General features: G+C 52.4%; 11 protein-coding genes across 11 annotated transcripts; 4 read left to right on the forward strand and 7 right to left on the reverse strand.

Annotated features, from left to right (window-relative positions):
* The first annotated feature begins 1,134 nt into the window (after positions 1–1,134).
* On the forward strand, positions 1,135–1,996 carry BU25DRAFT_408495 (uncharacterized protein). Its single transcript, XM_033705831.1, has 2 exons — positions 1,135–1,395; positions 1,616–1,996. Exons 1-2 carry the CDS (start codon positions 1,259–1,261, stop codon positions 1,797–1,799), a joined length of 321 nt encoding a protein of 106 aa, XP_033564078.1. The 5' UTR covers positions 1,135–1,258; the 3' UTR covers positions 1,800–1,996.
* A 1,777-nt stretch (positions 1,997–3,773) lies between these two features.
* BU25DRAFT_438320 (cytochrome P450) lies at positions 3,774–5,910 on the reverse strand. The gene is made up of 5 exons (XM_033709056.1): positions 5,406–5,910; positions 4,701–5,357; positions 4,543–4,649; positions 4,293–4,479; positions 3,774–4,239 (listed from the first exon to the last, which is right to left on the reverse strand). Exons 1-5 carry the CDS (start codon positions 5,700–5,702, stop codon positions 3,829–3,831), a joined length of 1,659 nt encoding a protein of 552 aa, XP_033564079.1. The 5' UTR covers positions 5,703–5,910; the 3' UTR covers positions 3,774–3,828.
* Positions 5,911–6,458: 548 nt separating this feature from the next.
* Positions 6,459–6,946, reverse strand: BU25DRAFT_408496 (uncharacterized protein; the record flags this gene model as incomplete). The annotated part of the gene is made up of 1 exon (XM_033705832.1): positions 6,459–6,946. A coding segment is annotated over exon 1 (296 nt), but the record flags the coding sequence as incomplete, so codon positions are not given.
* Positions 6,947–7,619: 673 nt separating this feature from the next.
* Positions 7,620–9,181, reverse strand: BU25DRAFT_408497 (WLM-domain-containing protein). The gene has a single exon (XM_033705833.1). It carries the CDS (start codon positions 9,084–9,086, stop codon positions 7,704–7,706), a length of 1,383 nt encoding a protein of 460 aa, XP_033564081.1. The 5' UTR covers positions 9,087–9,181; the 3' UTR covers positions 7,620–7,703.
* Positions 9,182–10,648: 1,467 nt separating this feature from the next.
* Positions 10,649–11,060, reverse strand: BU25DRAFT_260979 (uncharacterized protein). Its single transcript, XM_033701725.1, has one exon. The coding sequence runs from the start codon at positions 10,959–10,961 to the stop codon at positions 10,740–10,742; it is 222 nt and encodes a 73-aa protein (XP_033564082.1). The 5' UTR covers positions 10,962–11,060; the 3' UTR covers positions 10,649–10,739.
* BU25DRAFT_260988 (class II peroxidase) lies at positions 11,061–12,333 on the forward strand. The gene is made up of 2 exons (XM_033701726.1): positions 11,061–11,396; positions 11,446–12,333. The coding sequence occupies exons 1-2, from the start codon at positions 11,159–11,161 to the stop codon at positions 12,246–12,248; spliced, it is 1,041 nt and encodes a 346-aa protein (XP_033564083.1). The 5' UTR covers positions 11,061–11,158; the 3' UTR covers positions 12,249–12,333.
* BU25DRAFT_484957 (uncharacterized protein) lies at positions 12,334–13,518 on the reverse strand. The gene is made up of 2 exons (XM_033711216.1): positions 13,308–13,518; positions 12,334–13,259 (listed from the first exon to the last, which is right to left on the reverse strand). The coding sequence occupies exons 1-2, from the start codon at positions 13,472–13,474 to the stop codon at positions 12,419–12,421; spliced, it is 1,008 nt and encodes a 335-aa protein (XP_033564084.1). The 5' UTR covers positions 13,475–13,518; the 3' UTR covers positions 12,334–12,418.
* A 455-nt stretch (positions 13,519–13,973) lies between these two features.
* Positions 13,974–15,940, reverse strand: BU25DRAFT_456321 (glycoside hydrolase family 32 protein; the record flags this gene model as incomplete). Its single annotated transcript, XM_033710013.1, has 4 exons — positions 13,974–14,192; positions 14,245–15,661; positions 15,709–15,806; positions 15,857–15,940. 4 exons carry the CDS (start codon positions 15,938–15,940, stop codon positions 13,974–13,976), a joined length of 1,818 nt encoding a protein of 605 aa, XP_033564085.1.
* A 1,090-nt stretch (positions 15,941–17,030) lies between these two features.
* On the forward strand, positions 17,031–19,397 carry BU25DRAFT_335813 (uncharacterized protein; the record flags this gene model as incomplete). Its single annotated transcript, XM_033702599.1, has 2 exons — positions 17,031–17,057; positions 17,106–19,397. 2 exons carry the CDS (start codon positions 17,031–17,033, stop codon positions 19,395–19,397), a joined length of 2,319 nt encoding a protein of 772 aa, XP_033564086.1.
* A 737-nt stretch (positions 19,398–20,134) lies between these two features.
* On the forward strand, positions 20,135–21,598 carry BU25DRAFT_419562 (uncharacterized protein; the record flags this gene model as incomplete). The annotated part of the gene is made up of 2 exons (XM_033707942.1): positions 20,135–20,426; positions 20,478–21,598. 2 exons carry the CDS (start codon positions 20,135–20,137, stop codon positions 21,596–21,598), a joined length of 1,413 nt encoding a protein of 470 aa, XP_033564087.1.
* A 263-nt stretch (positions 21,599–21,861) lies between these two features.
* BU25DRAFT_484959 (uncharacterized protein) lies at positions 21,862–22,256 on the reverse strand (the record flags this gene model as incomplete). The annotated part of the gene is made up of 1 exon (XM_033711217.1): positions 21,862–22,256. A coding segment is annotated over one exon (395 nt), but the record flags the coding sequence as incomplete, so codon positions are not given.
* Positions 22,257–22,541: the final 285 nt, after the last annotated feature.

Genomic DNA, 22,541 nt, shown 5'->3' on the forward strand with positions numbered 1-22,541 from the left:
GAGATCAACGGCCTCGCGAAGCAAATCCAGTTCCTGCGTGCCCGCTGCTCACGAGCCGAGTCGTTCCGAGAGTCGCTCGGGTATCAGAAACGCTTCTTCCTCATGCAAATCCAGACCTACAATGAATGGTATGTTCCTCTCCACTTCACCTGCATCTTCATAATCTAACAACAATACAGCAATCAAGAGGATCTCAATCTCATCTCGCAAATGGGTATTACACCCGACATCACTGTCCACGAACGCCGTCCTAAGCTCAAGTCGGCGGCATTGGCTGTCATCGCGGCACTGAGGATGCAGAAGCTGAGCGAGGGGTGGGCGCAGAACCGCAAGATTCATGAGCAGCTGAAGCAGAAGCTGGAGAGCATGCGTAGGCAGAGTGGGAAGAGGCCTGGTGCTGGTCTAAGGTCGAGGTAGAAACTCGTGATTGATTGAATTGTCATGGAGTTTGATTGGGCACTTGGTTATTATTATGCATGGGACGGTGTTGAGTCAGACTGAGTTTTTATACGGTGTCCTCATTGGTATTGATGTTCTTTGGTTTACTCACAAGGGGATCACGCCTGGTATGGCTTTTTGTTGATGTTCTTATTCGTTTCCTCTACAATACCAGCTTTGCAACTATGGTTCGTAAGAGCATGTTTTCATACAGGTCTTTCCCACGCACACAAAACCTCTGACAACCTCCTCACTCAAATCAACTCGCATTCACATCATTCTTCACATCCACACGTCTACCGACAATCATGTCAGAATATGCTCTGCCTCATTCTAAAACCGCTACCAATCCCAACATAGGGGCGATCGACCACGTCTTGTCCTTCCTCGACAATTACGACGATACTTCAACGAGGCCCTCAACTAAGCACGCGCATAATATTCCTGTTATGAATCCTCCCTCACCGAAACCCGACCTGGCTCCTGAAGGTTTGACGGATAAAGCACTTTCCCCTTTGTGACTGTCTGGCGGAGGATCAGTCGCAACTTCAGCATTCACGACTTGCCAGTAGTGCAGTGTGAGCATACTCCTCCCAATCCGGCCTGGTGCGCTCAGCCTTGCGCTCATTGGCCAGAGCTCACCAGCGTCTGGCGCGCCTTCCAAGCTTGTAGAGCTCAAACGAGCTCATCCGGGCGGAGAACCTGGAGCTTCGAGCAACATCACGTCACGAACAAACAAGCAGCACTTCACACTCACATCCCCCATTACACGTCCGCAAACCTCAGACCTCGACGATTGACATCGAGAGTACGATATACAATGGCATCCCGCGTCCTTCGCCCAGCGTTCCGGGCTGCGAACAATAGCGTGCGCGGATTCCAGACCAGCGCTGCTTTGAGACAAGAGAAGCCGCTTGTTGCACCGGTCAGGAGGCCTGTTGGCGCTTTTAGGGGAGGGTGAGTCTTCCATTCTCATGTCTTACTTCAAGAGCATGCATGAATGCGCATGTACGCACGTGTAAACACAATGCAACACGAACACGCCCGGCCTCTCCACGTCCTCTCTTCGACCTCTTCCTCCGCATTCACCCAAAAGCTCCTTCACGAGACTCCAGCACCGCCGGTCACTTCCAGTCGCAAGATATCATGACCTGCAAAGCTAACACCAATCCAACAGACTCTTCGGTTTCCTCCTCGGTACCGCGACCGCCGGCGCCGGCATGTACTACTACGTTATCGACGAGTACCGCGTGAGCAACCAGCTACTTACCGAGGATATCTATGCGCTGCAGAGTGCGGTGCAGAGGATAGAGGGCTATGTCAGGACGCTTGAGGAGAAGGTTGGGGAGAAGAGGCGCTGAACATGAATCCAAGTTGAGTAGGGCGACTGGGGTGCGAGCAACACAAATGAGCCAACATACGAACACAAGAAAAGGATCAAAGGGCGGCCAAAGTTTGAGCACTTAGATGCCGCAGCGAGAAGGAAACTGCTGATGGACTAAGCGAGGGAGCACCAGGAATACATGCTGCGAGGATTTCTTATATCAATCAATCTCTTTCTATGTCATCACCTGTGCTTTCCTGCGCAATAGCGAGAGCACACGCGTTGTGCAAAGCTGACGAGACTGCAGACTTTGGTGTTGCTCAGAAATACTTACTATGTAGGAATCCAGGCCATCGATCTCCAGGACAGCCTGGGGAAAGTGCAGCTCACACTGCCGCTGTTTCTCCACACCAAAGAAGGCATCAAGACTACTCTGGCCCTTATCAGTAGGACCAAGGTAGGCACAGGCAAACGGCATCTTGGACAGCACACAGAAGACCTGGCCTAGTCATGCCCTAGCACTGCACCATTGCAGACTCTTTCTGTTGCGGTGTATATAACCTTTAGGACCCGAGGGTCAGAAAGGTCGGCCTTTTCATATCGCTGCGGGGCCGCGACACTTTCCTTTGTTTGTTTTGTTTTGCAGTCTTTCATTTTCCAGCAACTCTGCTTAGGGCAAGAGCCCCCACCATCTCTTGTACTTTTATAGAACTCAACCTCCTGTAACCAAACCTTGCATTACCAAAGGAGCTTCTGCTTTTCTCGTCTTCCATAGTCTCAGACTCATATAGGACGTTAAACCAATCAATCAGGCCATCGATATTCGGCCTCAGACGCATGTGGACGTATACCTTACCAACAACTTCACAAGCCAATACCATATGATTGTTGGCTACCGCATCTCGAGGCTGGACGACATACGCCAGTCCGTCGTCGTGCCTTCCAAACTTGGCACGCGTTGTCTATAGCTGCCTCTTCCTCCAGCAGACCGCAATTGTCTCCTATTGCCCCCTTCCATCACTGAAGACTCTTCTTTCATTCACAGAGGACGTATTGGCCACTGCGCTCATTTCTCTACACAAGCAGTCGATACACATGCCTCCGCCCGCCAAACGCCGCAAGTTCTCGTCGCCTGTCATGGGTCCGCCAAAGTGCAGAATGGACATATTTGCGGTAATCTGATTGACCCCTTTACAGTCTCAACGGAGGAGTCATTCTGATTGCAGTAAGGTGACCGAGAACTGTACGTGAACTTCATACGGACAATAGTGGTGGATATGGCTACAACGACGCCTGGCTAGCAGCCCATATCGTCGGCCTGACCGAAGCACGTAGCCAACTCACAATCACCAACGGGGGCTGCGACAATGATCACCGAATCTTCAAAGTCTACGGCAGCATCTTAGACCGAGCATCAGGCGCATGCAGCACAAAACTGCGCGAGACATCCCATGCAGAGCCCTTGGAAGACAAACCTCAAACATTCGAGATGTATCTGCAACAGCTCTACACCTAGATCCCACCTGTATATCAGAGCACAGACGCTGAAAACACCAGTTGTCGATTCGCACTTCCAGAACATTGTGCTCAACGAACGGATGGCTCTGTAGTGGAAGCCCGCACCAAGCCACGCGTCTTCCCACAGAGCTGTCCGCATCATACGCGAAGGTACATGTACCGACTCGCCAGCACGCAAACTGATGGCCGACATGTGGGCGTGGAAATCTTGGGACACGACGCGACCCCGCACTCTTGCCCGAGATATATGCATTAGGTTTTCCGACGATCTGGTGCACTCGCTCCTGTGCTGGCGCTCGGCTCCAGCAATGGAGAACTGGAACGAACGGCCTTGGAGGCGGAGGCCGGACAGATACTATGTTGAAAACAGCTAATAGTAGCGAGTTCGAGCAACAAGACTACGATCTGGGCGAACACATAGGTCCATTCGAAGTCGAGGCGTGTATGCCTGCTTTGAGAATCTCGTTCGTATGTCATTCGGTCTGTGAAACATCTACAGTACGTCGTATATCCATATATCTTTTCCCTCCATCAACGCACTCTCATCATCACGCCTTGTACCTAGGCCTAAGCCTAACATCCAACTCCCCGACATTCGTTGTAAAGCAATCCCTGCTCTTCTTCTCCACCGCACTGCCATCCTCGCCCTCTGCAAACGTAATCTCAAACGCGCGGACAAGATTCGCCGTCACGCTCCTCAGCTCCATCATCGCCAGCTTCTGGCCCACGCAATTGTACACACCGGTGCTGAACGGCATGAACGCGCGCTTGTCGATGACGGCGTCAGGCTGCTCGTCGGTCCAGCGCTCGGGTAGAAAAGTCAGGGGCTTGGCAAAATAGCGAGGGTCTCGCTGTAGGCAGTGGATGGGCATCCAGATGATGATGTTGCCGGGAATGTAGGTACCATTGGGGAGTGTAATGCCCTCGGGTGGGGTTTCGCGCTGGACGCCGGAGGGGACCTGGGGGTGTTAGTCGAGTTGCTTCATGAAGTCAGTGATGTGGTGGAACTTACAGGAGGGTGTAGACGGAGAGCTTCGTTGATGACGCCATCTAGGTACGGGATGTTTTGTACATCCTCGACGTCGAGGTGGTCCTTGTCGTGTGCTGCGGCGTCGATCGCTCTGCGTAGTTTGGCCTGAACCTCTGGGTGCTTGCAAAACTCGTAGGCGATGAAAGACAGTGTTGCGGCTGTGGTGTCGCTGTGAATAGAAAGTCAGGTCGGTTCCTAACACGAAGAACTACGCAATTGTGCAACTGCTTACCTTCCAGCGACAACAAGAAGACGAGAATCAGCGTTCAGTTCTGGGGTGATGTCTGGGCTATCAGGATCGAGCAGCCAGCTGAAGATGTCGTTTTCCTTCGGGATGATCTATGCTGGCGTCAGCTGCATGCAAGTACGACAGATTCCTTTCTTACGTACAGCTTTCCTCTCTTTCAAGACCTTCGACGTCCAGTTGATATGTTCAATCAAAGGTTTGGCGCCGGCAGCCGTACGGGTGATCAAGTTCAGCGCCCAAGGTATGTGCCCGAAAACGGACAACGGCTCCATACTGGCGTGTAGAAGCTTGATCATGGGATCTTCTTCGCCCTTCTCCAGCATACCAAAGCTGCGGCTGAACCCAATATCGCCCATGACGTCGAAGCTATAGAAATTAACCCAGTTGGTGATTCGCACTGAAGGATTCTTCGCCTCTTCCTTCAACTTTGTCATGAGCGCAAGTGAATGTCTGTTCAGCCTTGGTTCATACTCGCGCAGCGCTTTAGCGTTAAAAGCGTGGTCCCACGCCTTACGCCGCTGCTTGTGGTCTTGCTTGTCGCACGTCGTCTGCGTAGATGCGCCGCCGATGTGGTTCGCGTTGTTATACCAAACGCTCTTCCTACACCTTGACATAGGTCCGTGGACTAGTGGGATTGCATCGGCACAATAGATGGCAAGCTCTCGGGGACCGGTTCGAATGACGTCGGTCTTGTACTTCTTTTGCAGTGCCTCACTGTACTTGTAGTATTGATAGTCAGGGAGCACACCAGCAAAGACTGCATGGAGTTTGGAGAAGCGTGCGACAAATGGGCCGGGGAACTTTTGCATGTTAGCAATGATCAATCCAATTGAGCCAAAGGTATTTACCTTTCGCAGCCGGTGAAACAGCACTCGGTGAGCCAAAATGCTCACTAACAACGTTCCGAAGTAGATAGCTGCTGCTGTTGCTGTGACCTTTACGACGGCGCCAATTGAGTTGGCCCGAGGGTCTTGCACATATTCAGCTGTAGCAATACCGCCAAAGCCAAGTAACCATATCCAGAGAAAGGTGTTGATGTTGTTGTCCCACTCATCTTGATGGAGGACCAGATGTGTGAAGAGGCCGACGAAAGCAAGCACAGGCGGACTGTGTGCGACATCGATGGGGTTGACGAGCTTCGCCATACCGTGCGTATGATTTGTACTCAGACCAGTCGAAGATGTAAATGAAGATTGCTGCGGGTTGGAATTGACCTAGAGGTATTAAAAGAGCGGGATCAGGGCGAGCCGGAGCCAAGCAATGGTGAAGGTGCACATCACGAACCCCTTGTAATCTTATATATCGTAGCCCGTGGGCCACATTTGAGCGCAAGTCCAGCGCAGCCCTAATTAGGCCTGACAGCTGAACTGAACCCTTGTCCACACGTACGTGCATGGAGCACAACTACGAAGTGCAGGGGAACGTCCTTCGCTTAATGGAGCATCTCTGATTGGTCCCAACTGAGGAGTCGTAGAACTCGAGTCTGCTATCGACATGTTCAGAGGTGCTCTGTCGGGACTTGACGCAACCCTAATGGAGTTAGTCGGATGGGGCTGTTGTGGCCCGGCACGGTTCGTGTACTCGGTGGTGGACTTTCCCACAATCCACAGGGATCCACGAGTTGCTCTCATGCAAGTCTACTGGTTTGCTTTTCCTGCACCGTTTGACAGGGTGCCCGTTGTTCTTGTGTAACCCAACAACTTCGCGATGGTAATGTTTACATGCCTGATGGAAGGGCCGCAATGCTGAGCCAACAACGTTGCATGCATATCGGGTTTGTTGGTCAAATCACGAGCGCGAGTTGGTTCCCAGACTAGGTTGGCGTGATGCGGGGCAGGATCTTGGCTAGTGAATGACGGACGATCACGGGAGCATCTCCGTCTCACTACCAATTCGAGGTGGCTGACTGTCTACTTGAGGACGCTATTCACTGTAAGCAGGTCTGAAATGAGTAGGCTGGGCTTCGAATCGTACGATGATACGAAGTAGCAGCGAGTCGCCGTTCGCGAGTAATGTCGACGCTGATGGAGAGTGAGCATTTACTAACCTTGCTGGCGTCAGGTACCTCTTGGTGACTTGATTGAGTCTCACGAATTTCATGGTTGGTTGAAGCGAGATACGAGATTTGTGTTGGAATCGGACGACACGCAAGTCGTATACTTCTTCTGGTGAACAGTGTGCGCGTGGACTCCAGGTTACGCTAAGGATACCCTCGGGTCTCATCCTTGTTGATTAGTTTGTTGCCCAAGTAGCCGAATTCCTGCTTTCATGCGCCCCAAGTTGTCGATATCCTCGGATATTTTGGGCTTGTTTGCCGCACTTGACGTTCAAGTCTGCCCGACGGCACAGGAGACCATGAGTATCGCACAGCATCTGCAGTTACAGCGTATGGTATGACTTAGCAATCGAGGTGCACCGCACAAGTTGACGACTTTCGACGCCCCGTTCGCGGAGAGGATGTGCTGTCGAGCTCACAATACGCCGTATATGCGCTCTTGAGACTGGTGAAGGAAGTCTGGTGCTCTTTCCATGTAGCCATCGCACACTTGTAGAATGCTCTTGCTGCTTCGGGAGCTTCTCTGGCGATGTGCTCAAGACCGGCTGGTGGATCTTCGCATGAGCAGTCTCCCCACTCGAAACGCTCTGCCTGCGGATCGAAGACAAGCGTAGTCATAACGTGATCACAATGGCTCTTGAGTATGTCCGGTATCCGGGACCTTCCACGACAGCGCAATTGATCGGTATTGTACCGCGAACAAGTGCATGCTCGTAAATAAGGTCTCAGATCTCACGCGGTAGCTAGAGAAACCGTGAGGAACGCATATGCTGGGCTCCAGTGCAAGAGCTCATTTTCGCCTTGAGGATGCGGTGCTTGAACGTGTGTCTGAACTCTTGGGTTTGAGCAGTCAAATACGCGTGGTGATAGAAGGACACTAATAAGGAGGCTCAGAATGATGACGACGATGTTTGGAGATGCAGGTGCTAAAAATCGGCGCTAGTAAGGGGAGCACCTTCCAGTTGGCTGGTTTGATCATTGCACTTCATCTACGATTAACTCTGGACGCAGTTTTCATTGTTTTATTTCTACTGTACTGTTATGGGGTATCATATCGTTCAAGTCGTAAGCCATCTCATCCTTACTTCGATCATTGTGCCAGCCTCGGTTTAGCACACACACCACACGCTCCAGCATCGCCTGCGTTGATGTAGATGCTCTGCTTGCAGGGTTCCCTGGTGCATCTCCAATGATCAGACACAAGGTATGGACTGAGGACGTTGGAGCAAACAGCGCAGGTCAATGATCTGGGCTCATTTGAAAGCGAGCAGACATTGCACGACACCCGCACCGCTGCCGGTCTGGTTGTGGGCTTTGCTGTAGCAGGACTTGCTGATGCCTCAGGACGTCGCTTCCAGATTTCATCGAGATGGATGACCTGTGCCGATGAAGAGCTGGTGGTCTTTGGCAGTGGCTTGCTGGGTTTAGAGCTTTGCCTCGCTGTATCAGAGCGTAAGAGAGGTGTGGAAGCAGACTTATCAAGAAAAGGCTTCGATTGCAGTGCAATGCCCTGTATCTCATCCATCTCCCGCCGTGCATTACCATCTTTGTCGTCTTCGTCTTCGCAGATCTTGATCAAGGCGCGGCCCTTATCGTCTACCAGCTTCGACCCGTCTACATCGAGCGCCGCATCAGCCTGATCGACATTTTCGTATTCGTCCTCAGTCTCGCTGTCCGATGTCTCCTCTTTCTTGATAGTAACTTCTTCTTGCTCCTTCTTCACAGGCTCGAACCGCGCCAATGCAGCCGCGGCTCTGAGTTCTCGACCTCGCGCGCTGCCCGCTACTCTCGGCTTGCCTTTCTTTGGTACACCACCTTGAAGCTTGACTTTGGTATCATCGTCCGCGCCCAGTGACTGACCACCAGCACCGAACTTCTTCAATATACGTCGTTGCTTCCTCTCCGCGTAGGAGAGTGTCTCTTTCTCCTTCCCACCTCTCCTCCTCTTCTTCGACCTGCGCCCATATGTGCCATCGCACAGATGTTCGGGCACATCGCCAACATCAACCTGGCTTGTTTGTATGTTCATTGTCTCCAAACCTCTGCCTCGACCCCACATGCCCTCTCCAGTGTAGCCCTTCGCCCACAGAGCCCGCAAGTCGACTGCATAAGCATCTCTGACCTTCCAGAACGCCTTGGAGTGATTCATTTGCTTGCAATGAGCCAGTTCGTGCACCATAACCATTTCCACCATGCGCTGAGGCAGCCACCGACCATTCCTATCGCGCAGCACAAGCTGTATGACCTCACCAGCATTGAAGTTACGGCCAACGAACTCGGTATTGTAAGGGAACTCTTCGAGTGCTTGGACGAGGATCATGTTGGCTTTCATGAACGGGTAGCATACTGCCGCAACTCGGTTGAGGATCTGTTCGGCGGTCGTAGAAGATGGGCCATGAATTGTGCGTATGAAGTTGATTAGGGTATTCGGTCGCTGGGTGCGCTCGTTGATGCGCTCGAAGCCTAGAGGCATGGTGGCAGTGCGCGCATACAACCCAAAATAATAGCAGGACGAGGATAAGCACCTCGCGAATACAAGAAGGAGGGGACCGCGTCCTCGGATTCGCGGTGAATGTTTGAGTAGTGCAACCAAGCACCTCATTCGACGATGTGGCAAGCGCGGTGTTAGTACTAGCGCCGGAACTAAAAACGCGCTCGCGACGCGAGATCACGGAGTCATTCTATGCATTTCTCTACTTCTTCGCAGCTATTATCCTGGTTTGCAACTACCATCCCGGCCATCGCAGTGTACTGCAATCGCGCAGCATTTTGGTGGACAACATGTGCAAGAGTCGCCTGGCTCGTAGACCTCTTTCTTCGCCCACGTCACTGATCAAGGAAACTTCGAGCAGAGGGACTGTATGGCTATCCTGTTGACAAAACATCATACGACCCCATGTGAGATTGTCAAGAGTACAGGCACCCAGAAGCACGTGTCACATGACATAAAGACGCCGAGAATCTATCTGTCTTACCAGGGCGAGTCAGAACGCAGGTCGCAGGTCGCAGGTCGCAGGTCGCAGGCACAATTCTTGAATTCATACATCACCAGCGATCGCCCATATCAGCATCTACCAGCGACTCACAAGTTATTGTCGCGTTGAATATGGGTTCTATTTGTGTCTTGTTGGCATCCAACACACTGAGAGGGATAGTCATCCATAAGGTTACGAACTCCACGATGCACGTCAGACTCTTAACATGCAGATCCACGCGACTATTGGTTGCTTGCTTTAGGTGTAGAAGAGCCAAGCTTGCGCAAACTCACTCAGTCTGCTCTACGCACTCCAACAAGGTTCAACATTCGATACTCGGTGATGCTCCGGTGACTTGAGCGATGAGTAACTCCGTACGGAACGTCCTCTTAGCTCGCCGGACATCTTCAAAGTCTCTTCAGTACCAACTTGGCCCTCGATAAGTATGCTTGGCCATGTCTTGTTGAAGCATCGTACCAAAGGAAAACATCGTGGGTGAGACTGAAGGTTAGATCAACTTATTGGCGGGCTCCCCGCACCCGAAGCCTTCAGCCTTAGCGCTGATCACCACCCACATGCCAACCCGCCGTCCTCTTCCAGGCACGCGACTCTCGTTGGATATCCACGGACCACGTTCAGGCCACGGCAGAATCTTCCTATGCTGGAGAAGCAAAAAGTTTCGCATGTCGAAAAGATCTTCAGGTTCGACTTCTTCCGGTACCACAGTCGCATTCAGGGTCCAGATCTGCAGTGCCAACACCGTGGACGATGCTGTTTTAAGCGATTAAGCGAGATCCGATAACCTGGGCAAGCCACTTGATAGAAATACGAGAGGCGAATGCGCAGGGCTGGCCTTTCTCGCTGCCAGCACTGGTGGCATACGGCTGGCTGATATTTATTGCAGATAGCAAGCATCAGCGTCAGCACTTGTGCTCCAACTTTACCACTGGTGGTATCGCTATCGTTCATCCAAGGCTCATGGAGCCGATGAAGCAACAGTCCTGATGTCTCGAGAGACGTTTAAAGTACAACCTAAGTCAGCTAGCCGACAGAGATTCCATCGGACAGCACCGCTAGCCTCGCTCTGATCTCCTAGCCTTGTTGTCTGGAGTAAGGCTGACCAGGTCGGTACCGGTTGAACCATGGCTTTTCTAGGCCAGTCCATCCGCCACGGCAGCGGATTCCCGACTCGTGTGTACATGATCGACCTTATCCTGACTATCGACTTGCGTCTGGTTGGCTAGTGGACGCCGTTCAGCAGACTTGGCAGGTGTCGTGCACTCGAAGTGGTAAAGCAAAGGGCTACTATTTCGGGGCAAGCGAGCTGGAAAGCTTAGCCTCGCTAACCCAGGTACCTTACCGACCGAGACCATGCAAGAGTCAGAGTATCGTGTGGCGACGAGAAGCCCTGCGGACAATATGTATTCTAGGAAAGACTGACTTCAACGATGGAGAAGCATATAAGGAACGCTCCGTACCCAGTTTGAAATCATCAATTTCACGGGTTCGTGGCCTACCACCTACAGCAGTGAAGCTTGCAAGCATCTGAACCCTCGACCAGCCGTTCAAGATGTTTCACAAGCTCATACTGGCATTGCCTCTTCTCTCGCTCACATTCCTTGCCCTTGCCAGTCCACTGGAACAACGCGAAGCTGCACCAGGACTTATCGATGACTTACTGAAGGGGATCCTGTCCCAAGTACAACAACTCATCAAAGACGTACTCGCTGGTGTGAAGTCCGGTATCGACAACGACAAGTCCAACAAGCCAGTCATCTGCATATCAGCCATTGACTCTTGCTGTGCCTGTAAGTTTGCATTCCTTCAAACAGACAAACGTAACTGACACATCCACAGGGTACGATGTATCAAAAGAGCTCACAAGTCTGTTCTTAGAATCAGACGGCCAATGCAACGACAACGCCCGTGCGGCAGTACGCCTTGGTTTCCACGACGCCGGATCCTGGGACAAGAACTCACCCAATGGCGGCGCTGATGGTTCTCTTCTGATGGACTTTGGCGAGGAAACACGACCAGAGAACAACGGTCTGCAAGGTATTCGTCAGGTTCTTAAGGGTGTACAAACCAAATATAAAGTTGGATACGCCGACCTTGTTCAATACGCACACAACCACGCCACTATTTCATGCCCCAAGGGACCTCGCATAAGAACCTTCGTTGGCCGTAAAGATGCGACAAAAGCTGCACCCACTGGTTTGTTGCCAGATGTCCACGACAGTGCAGACAACCTTATCGCGCTCTTCCAAGCCAAAGGATTCTCTGCCCACGACCTTGCCGCTCTCGTCGGCGCGCACGCAACAGCAAAGCAACGCTTTGTCGACACTGCCCAAGCCAACAAGCCCCTCGATACTACTCCGGGAGTTTGGGATGTAGAATTCTACAATGATACGCTGCAGCAAGAGACCAAACCCAACGACAAGATCTTCGTTCTTCCTTCCGACAAGGTGTTGAGCGTACACCCTAAGATCAACGATGAGTGGAAGTCCTTTGTTGGTGACCAGCCACACTGGAACGAAGACTATGCGAAGGCATATATCAGGATGAGCTTGACAGGTGTGACAAACTTGAAGGATCTGAGGGACTGCACGAGGACGCTGCCAGCGAGTAGGCCGAACTTTATGATCCCCAAAAAGCAGTAAGTGCAGATGGTTTGACTTGATTTGCGCTTTAATACCCTTACTATAGTAATTAATTAATGAGACCATGAAATCAACAGCCACAAGGAGGGCACAAATGCACATGGGAGTGCTGATGACTTGAATCTCAATGCGCGCCTTCAGAAAGCCATTGTTGTTATTGTCGCTACAAACTATGCGGCAGTAGGCACTTGCTTAGCACCTTCCATACTCTCCTTACTCTCCTGCAGCTTCCGCAGTCTCTCCTCCTCTTCCCTCCTCATTCTCTCCTGAATCTTAACCCGCTCGGGCACAATCCTTTGCCTCTCAGCTGCAATCTTCCACCCTTCCAGCCTATCCCTCCCCAATGCCCGCAGCGTCTTGCGCTCAACCGCGCTATAATTCCCATCCTCACTGTCAAACACAAATGGATCCTTCACGCTCACCGGCGGATTCGTGATCACGCGCACCTTCCTCAACATATTATTGCTCGCCGAATGCAACATCAACGGATGCAACAAAAATACGTCGCCCACCACACCGGTAACTTCCACAAACGCCTCATCCGGCATCGTCTTTGCAAGATCAATATACCACTTCAGTCCCAGCTCTTGCTTGAACTCTGGATTCTCCCTCCGCGGCGTCATGCGCGGACTCACGCCCTCCGGATTCTCATACAAATGCTTGGCAACATGCGGAATAGCAGCAGGACAAATCATTGTGCCGCCGCCCCCAGGAACGATATCTGTCCACAAGGGTATGACGAGCAGGGCTTGCTCGGGCGAGTCGAGATAGTGCACGAAAAAATCGCCGTCGACGTGCCAGTTGTCGAGTTCTTGGGGTTTGACGAGCTTGTTGTGCTTCTCTGGGGTCCCGAGGTTCACGATGAATGAGTCTTTCCACAGTGACACTTTCGATTCGACGTCGATTTTGTGCGAACCGCCCAGCAGGCTGCAGATCCCGCCCCAAGCGCGTGGGGCGAAGTGTGCGACTTGGAACTCTTTCCAGTGCGGCATGTTCGTACGTTCAGTGTGCCTGGGGCTGTGAGCAAGATGGTGATTGATAACATTCCAAGAGACCTACCATGTCGACATGTCATTCGGATCCATTCCGAGCCTTGTCCATAGTGTAGACTGCAGCCCGGCTGCTTGCCCTCGAGTGAAACAGTTGCTCAACTTGAGCCAGCCATTGTCGAGAAAGAAGTCGATTTGCTCTTGGGAGAGCTGGTATTGTTGTTCTGCGTCCGTCATGTTGAAGTCTGATTTGTCTGTACGGTAGGTGACTCAAATATCACAATGTCAATAGCGAACGTTGGATATGAATGTAAGTGCATTTAAGCCTTTTGTTGATGCACTACGCGAAGCCAACATCAATATGCCGCAGAGCTACGGCTCTTCGTCCCTTTTAGCCGGTGGACGGATTAAGACACTCACCTGGAGGACGCCGCTCGCTTCGGGGAACCCGATTGAGGCATACCGCGCGGGATAATGTGACGAAGATGCTGTGTCCGCGGAGTGTGAGGGCGAAGGTTAGAAGCTATTAGTGCATCGATATTTGCAAGCATGCAGATGCGCAACCGGGTAATTGGGTGTAGGATCATCGGAAATAAGATATACTTTTACAACGTACATTGTCGTCGTTACTATATACATTCAGACTTTTGTCTTCGTCGTAGTCATTACCTCATATCGTGAATACATATATACATGCTTTCGCTGACCTCGGTCCCAATTAATAAAAAGTGAACAACTAGTCTCCGGTCCACCAGACGTAGTCGTTAGTCTCCTCGGTCGTGTCGAAGACAAGCTCAGAGCTAGAGTTGATTGGGCGGTCAGGGAAGGAGTTCTGAGTGATCTCCCAGGTCTTGATGTTGGAGACCTGGACGGTTGAGTTGTCACCAACGTAGATACCGAAGTTGGTGCTGTCGAGGCGCGCAGGGTAGATGCGAGTTGTAAGCCAGAAGCGGTCCTGTTTTATGTCAGTAAACGAGAATGGTCAAGGTGATGAAGTTTCGACTTACGTTGACGTAGACCTCAACGAGCGAACCGTCGATGAAGACGTCCATGTGCAGCGACTCGGTGGTACCGTTGGAGAAGGTGTAGGGGTAGAAGTGGCCAATCATGGTGTAGTTGGCGTACTCATCGATGGTCGACGAGTGGGAGCGGTCCACATTGATGGTGTAGTTCGAGGGGTCGTAGTAAACGTGAGTGTACTCCTCTCCGCCAGAGCTGGCTGCGATGGTGACACCAGCAGGTCCAGTGCAGTTGCTGAGAGTAACAGCGAGCTCCATGTGAGCGCTTCCGGCACCAACAAGCATGCTGCTGGTCCAGTTGGAAATCGCGTTGACGGTGCGCTCCTCGCCGCGAAGAGCCTCGACAACGTCAGGCAGAGCGCGGGCGCCGAGAGTGTAGCCAGTGAAAGTACCGTTGCCATGCTCAACAACACGGGTGGTACCCTTGGTTGTCAAGCCGCCATCGGCGTTGACGAGATCGTGAGTCTTGATGACGTACATCTCGCGAGGAAGAGCCATAGCACCCTGGTAACCGTTCTGAAGGAGACCGAAGCCGTTGTTCTCTTCAGCAGCCCAGCCCCACTGGACTCGGCGGTTATTCTTGGTGTCGTGAAAGCTGGTAACAGCATAGAGAAGACCAGAGTCAATAACGCCACCAGAGACAGGAGTGAATTCAGCCGATCCGTTTTCACGTCTGGTGACCTGACCCTCGTTCCACAGGCCCCACTGAGCGCGAGGGTGCCACGTAAGGTTGCCACCTTCGGTACCTATAAGGACGTAGTAGTGAACATCGTCATCCTCGTCAGTGAGGGAGAAGAAGTTGGAGACCTCGAAATTGAAGCCGTAGGTACCAGTCTCGAGCAGCGAGCCCAGTGTTTCGTTCCTGTCAGGCTCCCAGAGAGCACCGAGGAAGGTCCAGTCGGTCAGGTTGGACTGAGGAGCAGAGTAGAGGGGGATACGGCCACCGCCGCCCTCACCCTTGATACCAGAACCGAGCACCATGTACCAGTGAGGCTCGTCCTGCCCAAGAATAGCATCCATCTCAGGCCAGGGCTCAACAAAGGGGTCACGCCAGCCGGTAACATTCCAGCCCTCAGGATGCTCTGAGATGATTGGATTGCCCTCGTACTGCTCCCAAGTCTTACCACCATCGTTGGAAATGACGATGGCCTGCTTTTCCGTACCGTTGATGTAGGGAAGAGCCCAGCTGGTGGGAAGGTACTGAACTGCAGTGTAGAAGGCAATGAGAGTACCATCCTGTCCACCTGTAAGGTTGTATGGCTGAGCGGAACCGCTGAAGATACCGAGACCATAGTAGGATGAGTTCCTGGAGTCAGGGTTGGGTCCTGTACCAACAGACTGTGCCTGATCGTCCTCCCAGCCTCCAACGTCAGTCCATGTCACGAGGTCCTTAGATATGGCATGTCTGCGTGCATTAACGTGATATACTCAAGTTTCGCGGACTTCACATACCCCCATGAAATGTTGCCCCAGTTGACGTGGTTAGGGTGGAACTGATAGTGAAGATGGTAGGTGTCTGTGGTAGGATCGTACATCATACCACATGGGTCCTGAAATGTGTAAGCTTGACAGTGAGCTTCTGAGCTTTTGGAACACTCACGTTCATCCAGCCAGCCGGCGAGATGAAGTGGTAGGTGGGTCGCCATCTGTTGAACAGGGTGTTGTTGCCCATGCTCGAGACCATGTCCGCAGTGAGCACATTGGCTCCAAGTGATGGCACTGTGGTATCGTAACTAGAACTTGAGTTCTGCGCGAGGGCAGACCCGAGCACGTAGCTCAATACAACAATTGACCAATGCATTGTCATTGAGGTGCTTATGAAAGACAGGCTTGAAGCTGATTGTCTACAAGACGGGAGTTCCAAGAGCTTTATGTAGTCCTTGGGTCAGCAGGATCTTCCTGATCAGAGGTAGGCATGCATCATGCCCTAGAAGCAGAGCTTGGACACCGACCACTTGGATCTTGGCTTTGCTCATTGTGTATGCATGGTTGGGCGGGGATGCAGTAGCTTGTCATAGATCGTATAGATCCCCATAAACCCCTCATGACACCCCACAACGTATGCAAGCGTTGTGGTACATCATCGTTCTCGAACGCGTGCAGGAAGGCTCAAATCCAGCCTCTTGTGCTTACGATCGAGGCTGTTCACGGATGGCGCGCGATCTAGCAGGCTTTCTGGCAGCGGAGAACTCTCCGCGAAACTTGAAGGGTGCACTCAGCGTGCAACGGCATCAACGAAGATTTTTCAAGAGATTGCCCGAGCGGAGGCCATCGTGATGGAGCTTGTTCCAAAAATTACCGTAAAAGGCCCAGTGCTGAATCGTGAGGCTCAAATGCGTGGCCGAGTAATCTCCCGAGCGTGCACACGCCAGCGCAGGCATACGCTGCCACAAACCAACAGCTGCCGGCAAATGCAGGGTTGACAAAGACAGCTGCACCTGGACCTGCGCAGAACGGTGTGCGACCCTGGATCTGATCTCAAACTCAAGTATCCGAGAAGATTCGCCCAGTGAGGCTCTGGCGGGGAGGGCCCTCCAATTTGGAGATGTTTGGCGGTGGCTGGAGCTTGAAGTCTGGGGAAAAGCGAGGTGCGGAGGGTCCGAAGCGGCTGATGTCATCTGTTGCTCACGTGCTGATTAGATTACAGAGCTCCGAAACGTGGCAGCTTGCTCCAACACCAATGAGGTCCATTGCTAACAGCAACGAGCTCTTTCACCTCTTCGAACAGCGATGATACTTATCTTCTAAGCTTCTTGACGCTTTGTCAACACACCATGGGCCGCCTCAAGCTCTACGTAGCGGTATGTCATTCATAACCCCCTTCCTCTTCATGATACTGAAAGATGCAGGGCTCGGCCGTTATGGCCAACATCGTGCTCGCACGCGCATACTATGAGCGCCCTAATTTCTACTCAGCCGCCGTCTATATCTCACAGAGCACTGGCTCTCTCATGTTTCTGGTCAACTTGATGCTCATTGTAGCAGCAAGCTTCGGATATGGACTTCAACGTCTCTTCTACGGCCCGCTTCGCCCTATCGAAACCGAACAGCTGTACGACAAGGCTTGGTTCGCTGTCAGCGAGACACTGCTGGCGATGACCATCTTCAGGGACGATATTGGCTTATGGTTCTTCACCATGTTCCTTTGTCTCCTCGCCGGCAAAGTATGGCAGTGGATTGGAGAGGGGAGGGTAGAGTTCCTCGAGCAGCAACCGCCAGCAAACCCACGGCTTTTCCATGCCCGTCTGGCCAGCTCCCTGATCCTTTCGGTCTTCTTCGATGTCTTCATGACACGGTACTGCGTTACCTCGATTCTTTCCGCAGCTCGCCCAGGTGTTATGGTCATGTTCGGCTTCGAGTACGTTCTGCTCGCGATCGCCTCGATATCGACTCTCATGCGCTACGGTCTATCACTCGTCGAGCTTGCCATCACACAGCGTCAAGAGAAAGCGAGAGACGAAGCTCGTAGAATTGCAAGGGAACAGGCTCGCCAGCAGGAAGCTGCCGAGGAGACAGAAGCTCCTGCTGAGGTCGAGGAGGACGATGACGAAACAGATGTCCCTGGCTGGGAAGAGAAGGGCCGCTGGGTATTTTACCTGGATCTTGCCACCGACTTTGTGAAGGCCTCAGTCTACCTGGGATTCTTCACGGTCCTCATGACTTTCTACGGTATCCCAATTCACATCATGCGGGATCTTTTCATGTCCGTTCGCTCGCTCATCAAGCGAATCAACGACTTCATTCAGTACCGAAATGCGACTCGCGATATGAACACTCGCTACCCGGACGCTACTGGAGACAACCTCAGCCGAGAGAACATCTGCATTGTCTGCCGTGAAGAGATGCGACCCTGGACTTCACCTGGTGCTCAAGGGGCGCAGCCAGGGCGAAGGGTGGATGAACGAAAAAGACCAAAGAAGCTGCCGTGTGGGCATATCTTGCATTTCAGCTGTCTGAGAAGTTGGCTAGAACGGCAACAGGTGTGCCCAACTTGCCGACGACCTGTACTTGGAGAAGCCACACCTCAGCCTGCGCAAACCAACAACGCAGCAAACCCAGTAGCGCAGAACCAGCAGAACCAAGCAAATGCGCCCTTTCAAGGCGGTCTGCGAGGTTTCTTGCCAGGCAATGCGCAACAACCTCCAGCTAATCAGGCTCAGCCTGGTGCACCTGCTCCTCAAGGCGCACAACAGAACAGACCCGCCGGCAACATGCGTGTTTTCAACTTTGGGCCCTTTCGAATTGCACTGGGGAATCTTCGCCTACCTGCGGAACAAGCAGGCAATGCCAACAATGTGAGGAACGCCATCGATCAGCTCCGCCAGCAAGCTGTTGCAGGGCAAGCACCTCAAGTGCCTACTCAACTACAGCAGGGACAAGCCCAGACTCAGCCTTTGCTCTCCAACGCTGTGCCGAGTGTGTCTACAGATCAGATGGCGGCAGCTCTTGCACAACATCCTGATGACATTCGCTATGACATACTGCGCATTCAGCAACACATCGTGCAGCAGCTTCGTCAACTGAATGTACAAAACGAGCAGCTAGAGGTAACTTCTAGGCTCCTTGTTGAGCTGAACCGTCTGAACGCTTTGTCTGTGACTGGCCAACAACCAAACGCTGTTTCGTCGATGGACCTGCAGAGCTTGAGCTCGTTCACACCGCAAGCATACATTGCTAGAGGTCAGGTTCTGAGGCAGGGCGATGCCGGAGTTCCTGAGGGTTTGACGCTTCCAGAGGGGTGGACGTTGAGGCCCATGACACTGGCAGCGCAGTCTGGTCAAGAGAGCGCACCGGCTCCATCGTCGCTGCCTTCACAGTCGGCACCAGAAGCTGCGGCGCCAGAAGTCCAGTCAGCACCTACGGTACCAGAAGCTCAGCCATCAATACCTCAACCACAAACAGGCCCAACGTTGGTGCAGCCTACGCCCTCTACAACACCAACAGCTTCAGACCCAGCATCGAGCTCATCACCCAAAACCGCTGGGCCCAGCTCGCTCGAATCGAGCTGGAGCTTTGGCAATCTTCCCGAGCGGAACGAGGCGGAAGGGTCGAGCTCCGCGGTCGCAGGAAGCAGCTCAGAAGGTGAGAAAGTGACGATGCGGGCAGTCTCCGTGGAAGATGCCGAAGATAACGAGCAGTAGAGGTACATGAACATTACATTGCATAGCGTGGCGTTTGGGTTTGTAACAACGAGTGAGCGGTGCACCTCGGTACTAGTACATAGATATCCACGTACTTGGAATCGAAGCAATCTGCTCGTCCTCCGTGATTGGACCCCCATGTGCCGCAAAGTGAAGCGTGCCTGCCCAACCACCTCAACATTCGCTGTTCGTAGACTTTTGATGCGCGTTCCTGTAACTTTGTCTTCTTGTCCACTCAAGTACTTCCAGCCTCGCAGGACCCCACTCTATTGCAATCCACTCGACAAGTCTCATGAGTCTCACCGCATGCGCTTCGTGTGGGGAGCTTATCCAGCATGCGGTGGTCCCGCCTAGCCCGTTAACGTGCAGGGTAGTGGGACCACGTCAGCCACTAAGATCCATAAACACGTCCAAGACATGACCTCGAGGCGGCTACATGCGTCCAAGAGTAGTGTCCGCGCAGCACAAGCTTGAAACGGTGCGAGCGTGAAAGGTAACACCCAGTCAAAGATGCAGGAACAGCAGCGCGACCTCGCCTCGCTGGAGCTATCTGGGCCGGGATGAAGCTCACGGATGAGTGACCAGGCCCGCCTGGGCTTTGGCGCGGTTTAGAGATGACTCTTTTACCTTCGCTAATACCTCGACAGCAAAGCAACTACACACTTCAATATTCTCTTTGAATTCTCTCCTGTAGTTCTACTCAATTCTGCCAATGCATTCAAGAACGAATTGAAGACATGGCGGTGCGAACGCAAGAGAAGCCTCACAAGGCTGAAGATGAAGGCGATGTCTCAAACTGCGTACACAACCTTATAGAAGCATTCACAAATGGCCTCAACATCTTCAAGCGCTTGCGCGAAAGAAGGCAAAAACATAAAGCGCGCAAACAAAGTCAACCCCCAGAACCGATGCAGAGCGCAGAGCTGCAACTGTCCAATTCACTGCGCAGAGGTCCACAAGATCTAGCGGAGAGGTACGAAGAATGCTATCGACAGAAGGGTATGCGGCACAGATTCGCAGAGGGTGACTGTAAGTTTACGTCTAGTCTCATACATCGTTTACCATACTGATCATCCTCAGCAATCGCTCACGCATCTCTTGCCGAAATCTTGATGAGGCTCAACACAGGCCTCGTCGGCATCATCACCACATTCCTGCACCATGAAAATAAAGGCACCCATAGCCACATGAACCTGAATTACAAGTCCTTGACAGATTTATCCGAAGCATCAAGACGAGATGCGCTGACAAGTATGAGCCAATTATACCAACGCCTGAGCCACTTGCAACTACAGATCCACCCTGCGCTTAAGTCGAAGACACCACAATACTGTGAATCGTCAGGCAACAGCTCCGACTCCAGCAAAGATACCAAGAAGTCCACCGCTTCTCGTCGCCGCCCTAGCGGTTCCCACGTGACGCGTATGCCAATTAAGAGCTCTAGCCAGCCTCAGCTCTGCATGGTGCGGTCTAAGTCAAGAAATACTTCAAGAAAAGACAATGCTTCAAGCAGCAACTCTAGCACATCGAAACCTGACTTAAAGTCAAGCTCACCCCACGCATCGCCGTATGCCTCGCCCCTACAATCGCCAGTTCCTGAGTACGCTGTCCTGGACCCAATGATTCAGTGTAGATCAGACTTCAAAAGCGCCGCACACGCTCGAGGCGCATATGCAGACGCGCCACTACCACGACCAAATACTGACCGCAAACGCGTCGAATCCCTCGATGCTATCCGCCCAGTCGCATGGTCACCCTACGCTCAGCCGTACGACTATTTCTCCTTCATGCCCGAGCATATCCACCAACCAATCCCAGAGCTGCCCCAATTTACCTCAACCCCGAGGAAGAGCTCAGCATCACCGGCCACCAAAAAGCCGCCGCCCGTTCCAGCCAAACCGTCATCTCTCAGCAACGCCACCAAGCCAGCAGCACCATCCGTGTCAGCGCCAATGAAGAGGAGACTAGATAAAGTGACGCCGAGCTCGTATACATTTGCGAGCGATAGCACGAAGCTGGGCGAGATTCCCGAGAGCAGGTGGGCGAAGCCGTGGGATTACGAACATGCAGAGATGCTGAATAATATGGCGGCTGCGGCTGCGAAGGTGAGAGTTCCGACGCCGGCCGCCGAAGAGAAAGGAAAGGGGAAAGAGAAGGAGAGGAAGGGGCTGAGGTTTTGGAAACGGGGGGAGACTGTTTAGGAGAGCATATAGGGGCGGCATGTGTGAGTTTTGAAGGCGTTGGCGTTGTCCTCTTGGTCATTGTTTGGACTTTGTTCTGTATTTGTTCTCTGGCACTGACGGTTTACGATTCTGATGACTGACGATTTAACGGCCTGTGGCATGAGCGATATATACCCGCATTGTTGTAGTAAGCATTCTAGCATAGGTACTTGTATTTCGATAGCAATGGACTTTTGTTTTACTTCAGCATGAGTTAGAGATTTCGTAGCCTGTGTCTACGCAATGCTAACAACAATCTTCCAGCGCACGCTCCCCTCCACCATGTATCTGTTAACCTTATCCCATGCTTTTTGTGCCCCTCTTCGTCCAGTGTACCCTTAATCACATGCTGTAGAACCACTTGCACCCCTTTCTCGTCTGCGAGCTTGGCAACCTGCTCCAACAACTCGGTCTTCTGACACAAGAACACATTCGCGTATCTTGGCCCAAAGAAGTATCCGTAAACATGCCTCCGTATCTGTGACGGATACGTGAAGTACGTCAACGGCCCACCCATCGCAGTCCGACCCATCTTGTCCTCCACAATCGTGATGTATGCTCCTTCCCTGTGTAACAGATCGTACCAGTGTTGGAACATCTCCGTTCTACACATACAATCAGCATGCAGATCGTGCTTGCTCCTTTACCGAGCGCAACGGCAGTACCGGAGTAGTCTCGACCAATACCTTTTTCTTTCTTGCTGACGATGTAGCCGACCAAGGGGTTGCCCAGAGTTGGATGTCAGCTGGGTTGATGGCTGCAGCGTGGATTTGTCAAGAGGCCGTTGGGTCCGGGGATGGGGATAGTATGGTGAGTTAGATGGGTTGGAGAGGAGGGGGTGGTGTATGTTAGGGAATTATTGGAGGCTGGGAGTTGGGGCATTGTTTTGGGTGGCGTTGACTGAGGTGGGCCTCGCAGAACA

Source organism: Macroventuria anomochaeta (genome assembly GCF_010093625.1).
Source record: "Macroventuria anomochaeta strain CBS 525.71 unplaced genomic scaffold BU25scaffold_8, whole genome shotgun sequence".
Taxonomy (NCBI): Eukaryota; Fungi; Ascomycota; class Dothideomycetes; order Pleosporales; family Didymellaceae; genus Macroventuria; species Macroventuria anomochaeta.

Excerpts from the sequence above, each read along its gene's own strand:
- BU25DRAFT_408495 (XM_033705831.1), top strand. The coding sequence starts at position 1,259 with ATGGCATCCCGCGTCCTTCGCCCAGCGTTCCGGGCTGCGAACAATAGC. Across the intron at positions 1,396-1,615 it reads GTTGGCGCTTTTAGGGGAGG|ACTCTTCGGTTTCCTCCTCG; the intron begins GTGAGTCTTCCA and ends CCAATCCAACAG.
- BU25DRAFT_438320 (XM_033709056.1), bottom strand. The coding sequence starts at position 5,702 with ATGGCGAAGCTCGTCAACCCCATCGATGTCGCACACAGTCCGCCTGTG. Across the intron at positions 5,358-5,405 it reads TGTTTCACCGGCTGCGAAAG|TTCCCCGGCCCATTTGTCGC; the intron begins GTAAATACCTTT and ends AACATGCAAAAG. Across the intron at positions 4,480-4,542 it reads CTTCTTGTTGTCGCTGGAAG|CGACACCACAGCCGCAACAC; the intron begins GTAAGCAGTTGC and ends TTCTATTCACAG.
- BU25DRAFT_408497 (XM_033705833.1), bottom strand. The coding sequence starts at position 9,086 with ATGCCTCTAGGCTTCGAGCGCATCAACGAGCGCACCCAGCGACCGAAT.
- BU25DRAFT_260979 (XM_033701725.1), bottom strand. The coding sequence starts at position 10,961 with ATGGTCTCGGTCGGTAAGGTACCTGGGTTAGCGAGGCTAAGCTTTCCA.
- BU25DRAFT_260988 (XM_033701726.1), top strand. The coding sequence starts at position 11,159 with ATGTTTCACAAGCTCATACTGGCATTGCCTCTTCTCTCGCTCACATTC. Across the intron at positions 11,397-11,445 it reads CATTGACTCTTGCTGTGCCT|GGTACGATGTATCAAAAGAG; the intron begins GTAAGTTTGCAT and ends ACACATCCACAG.
- BU25DRAFT_484957 (XM_033711216.1), bottom strand. The coding sequence starts at position 13,474 with ATGACGGACGCAGAACAACAATACCAGCTCTCCCAAGAGCAAATCGAC. Across the intron at positions 13,260-13,307 it reads CCGAATGACATGTCGACATG|GCACACTGAACGTACGAACA; the intron begins GTAGGTCTCTTG and ends TCACAGCCCCAG.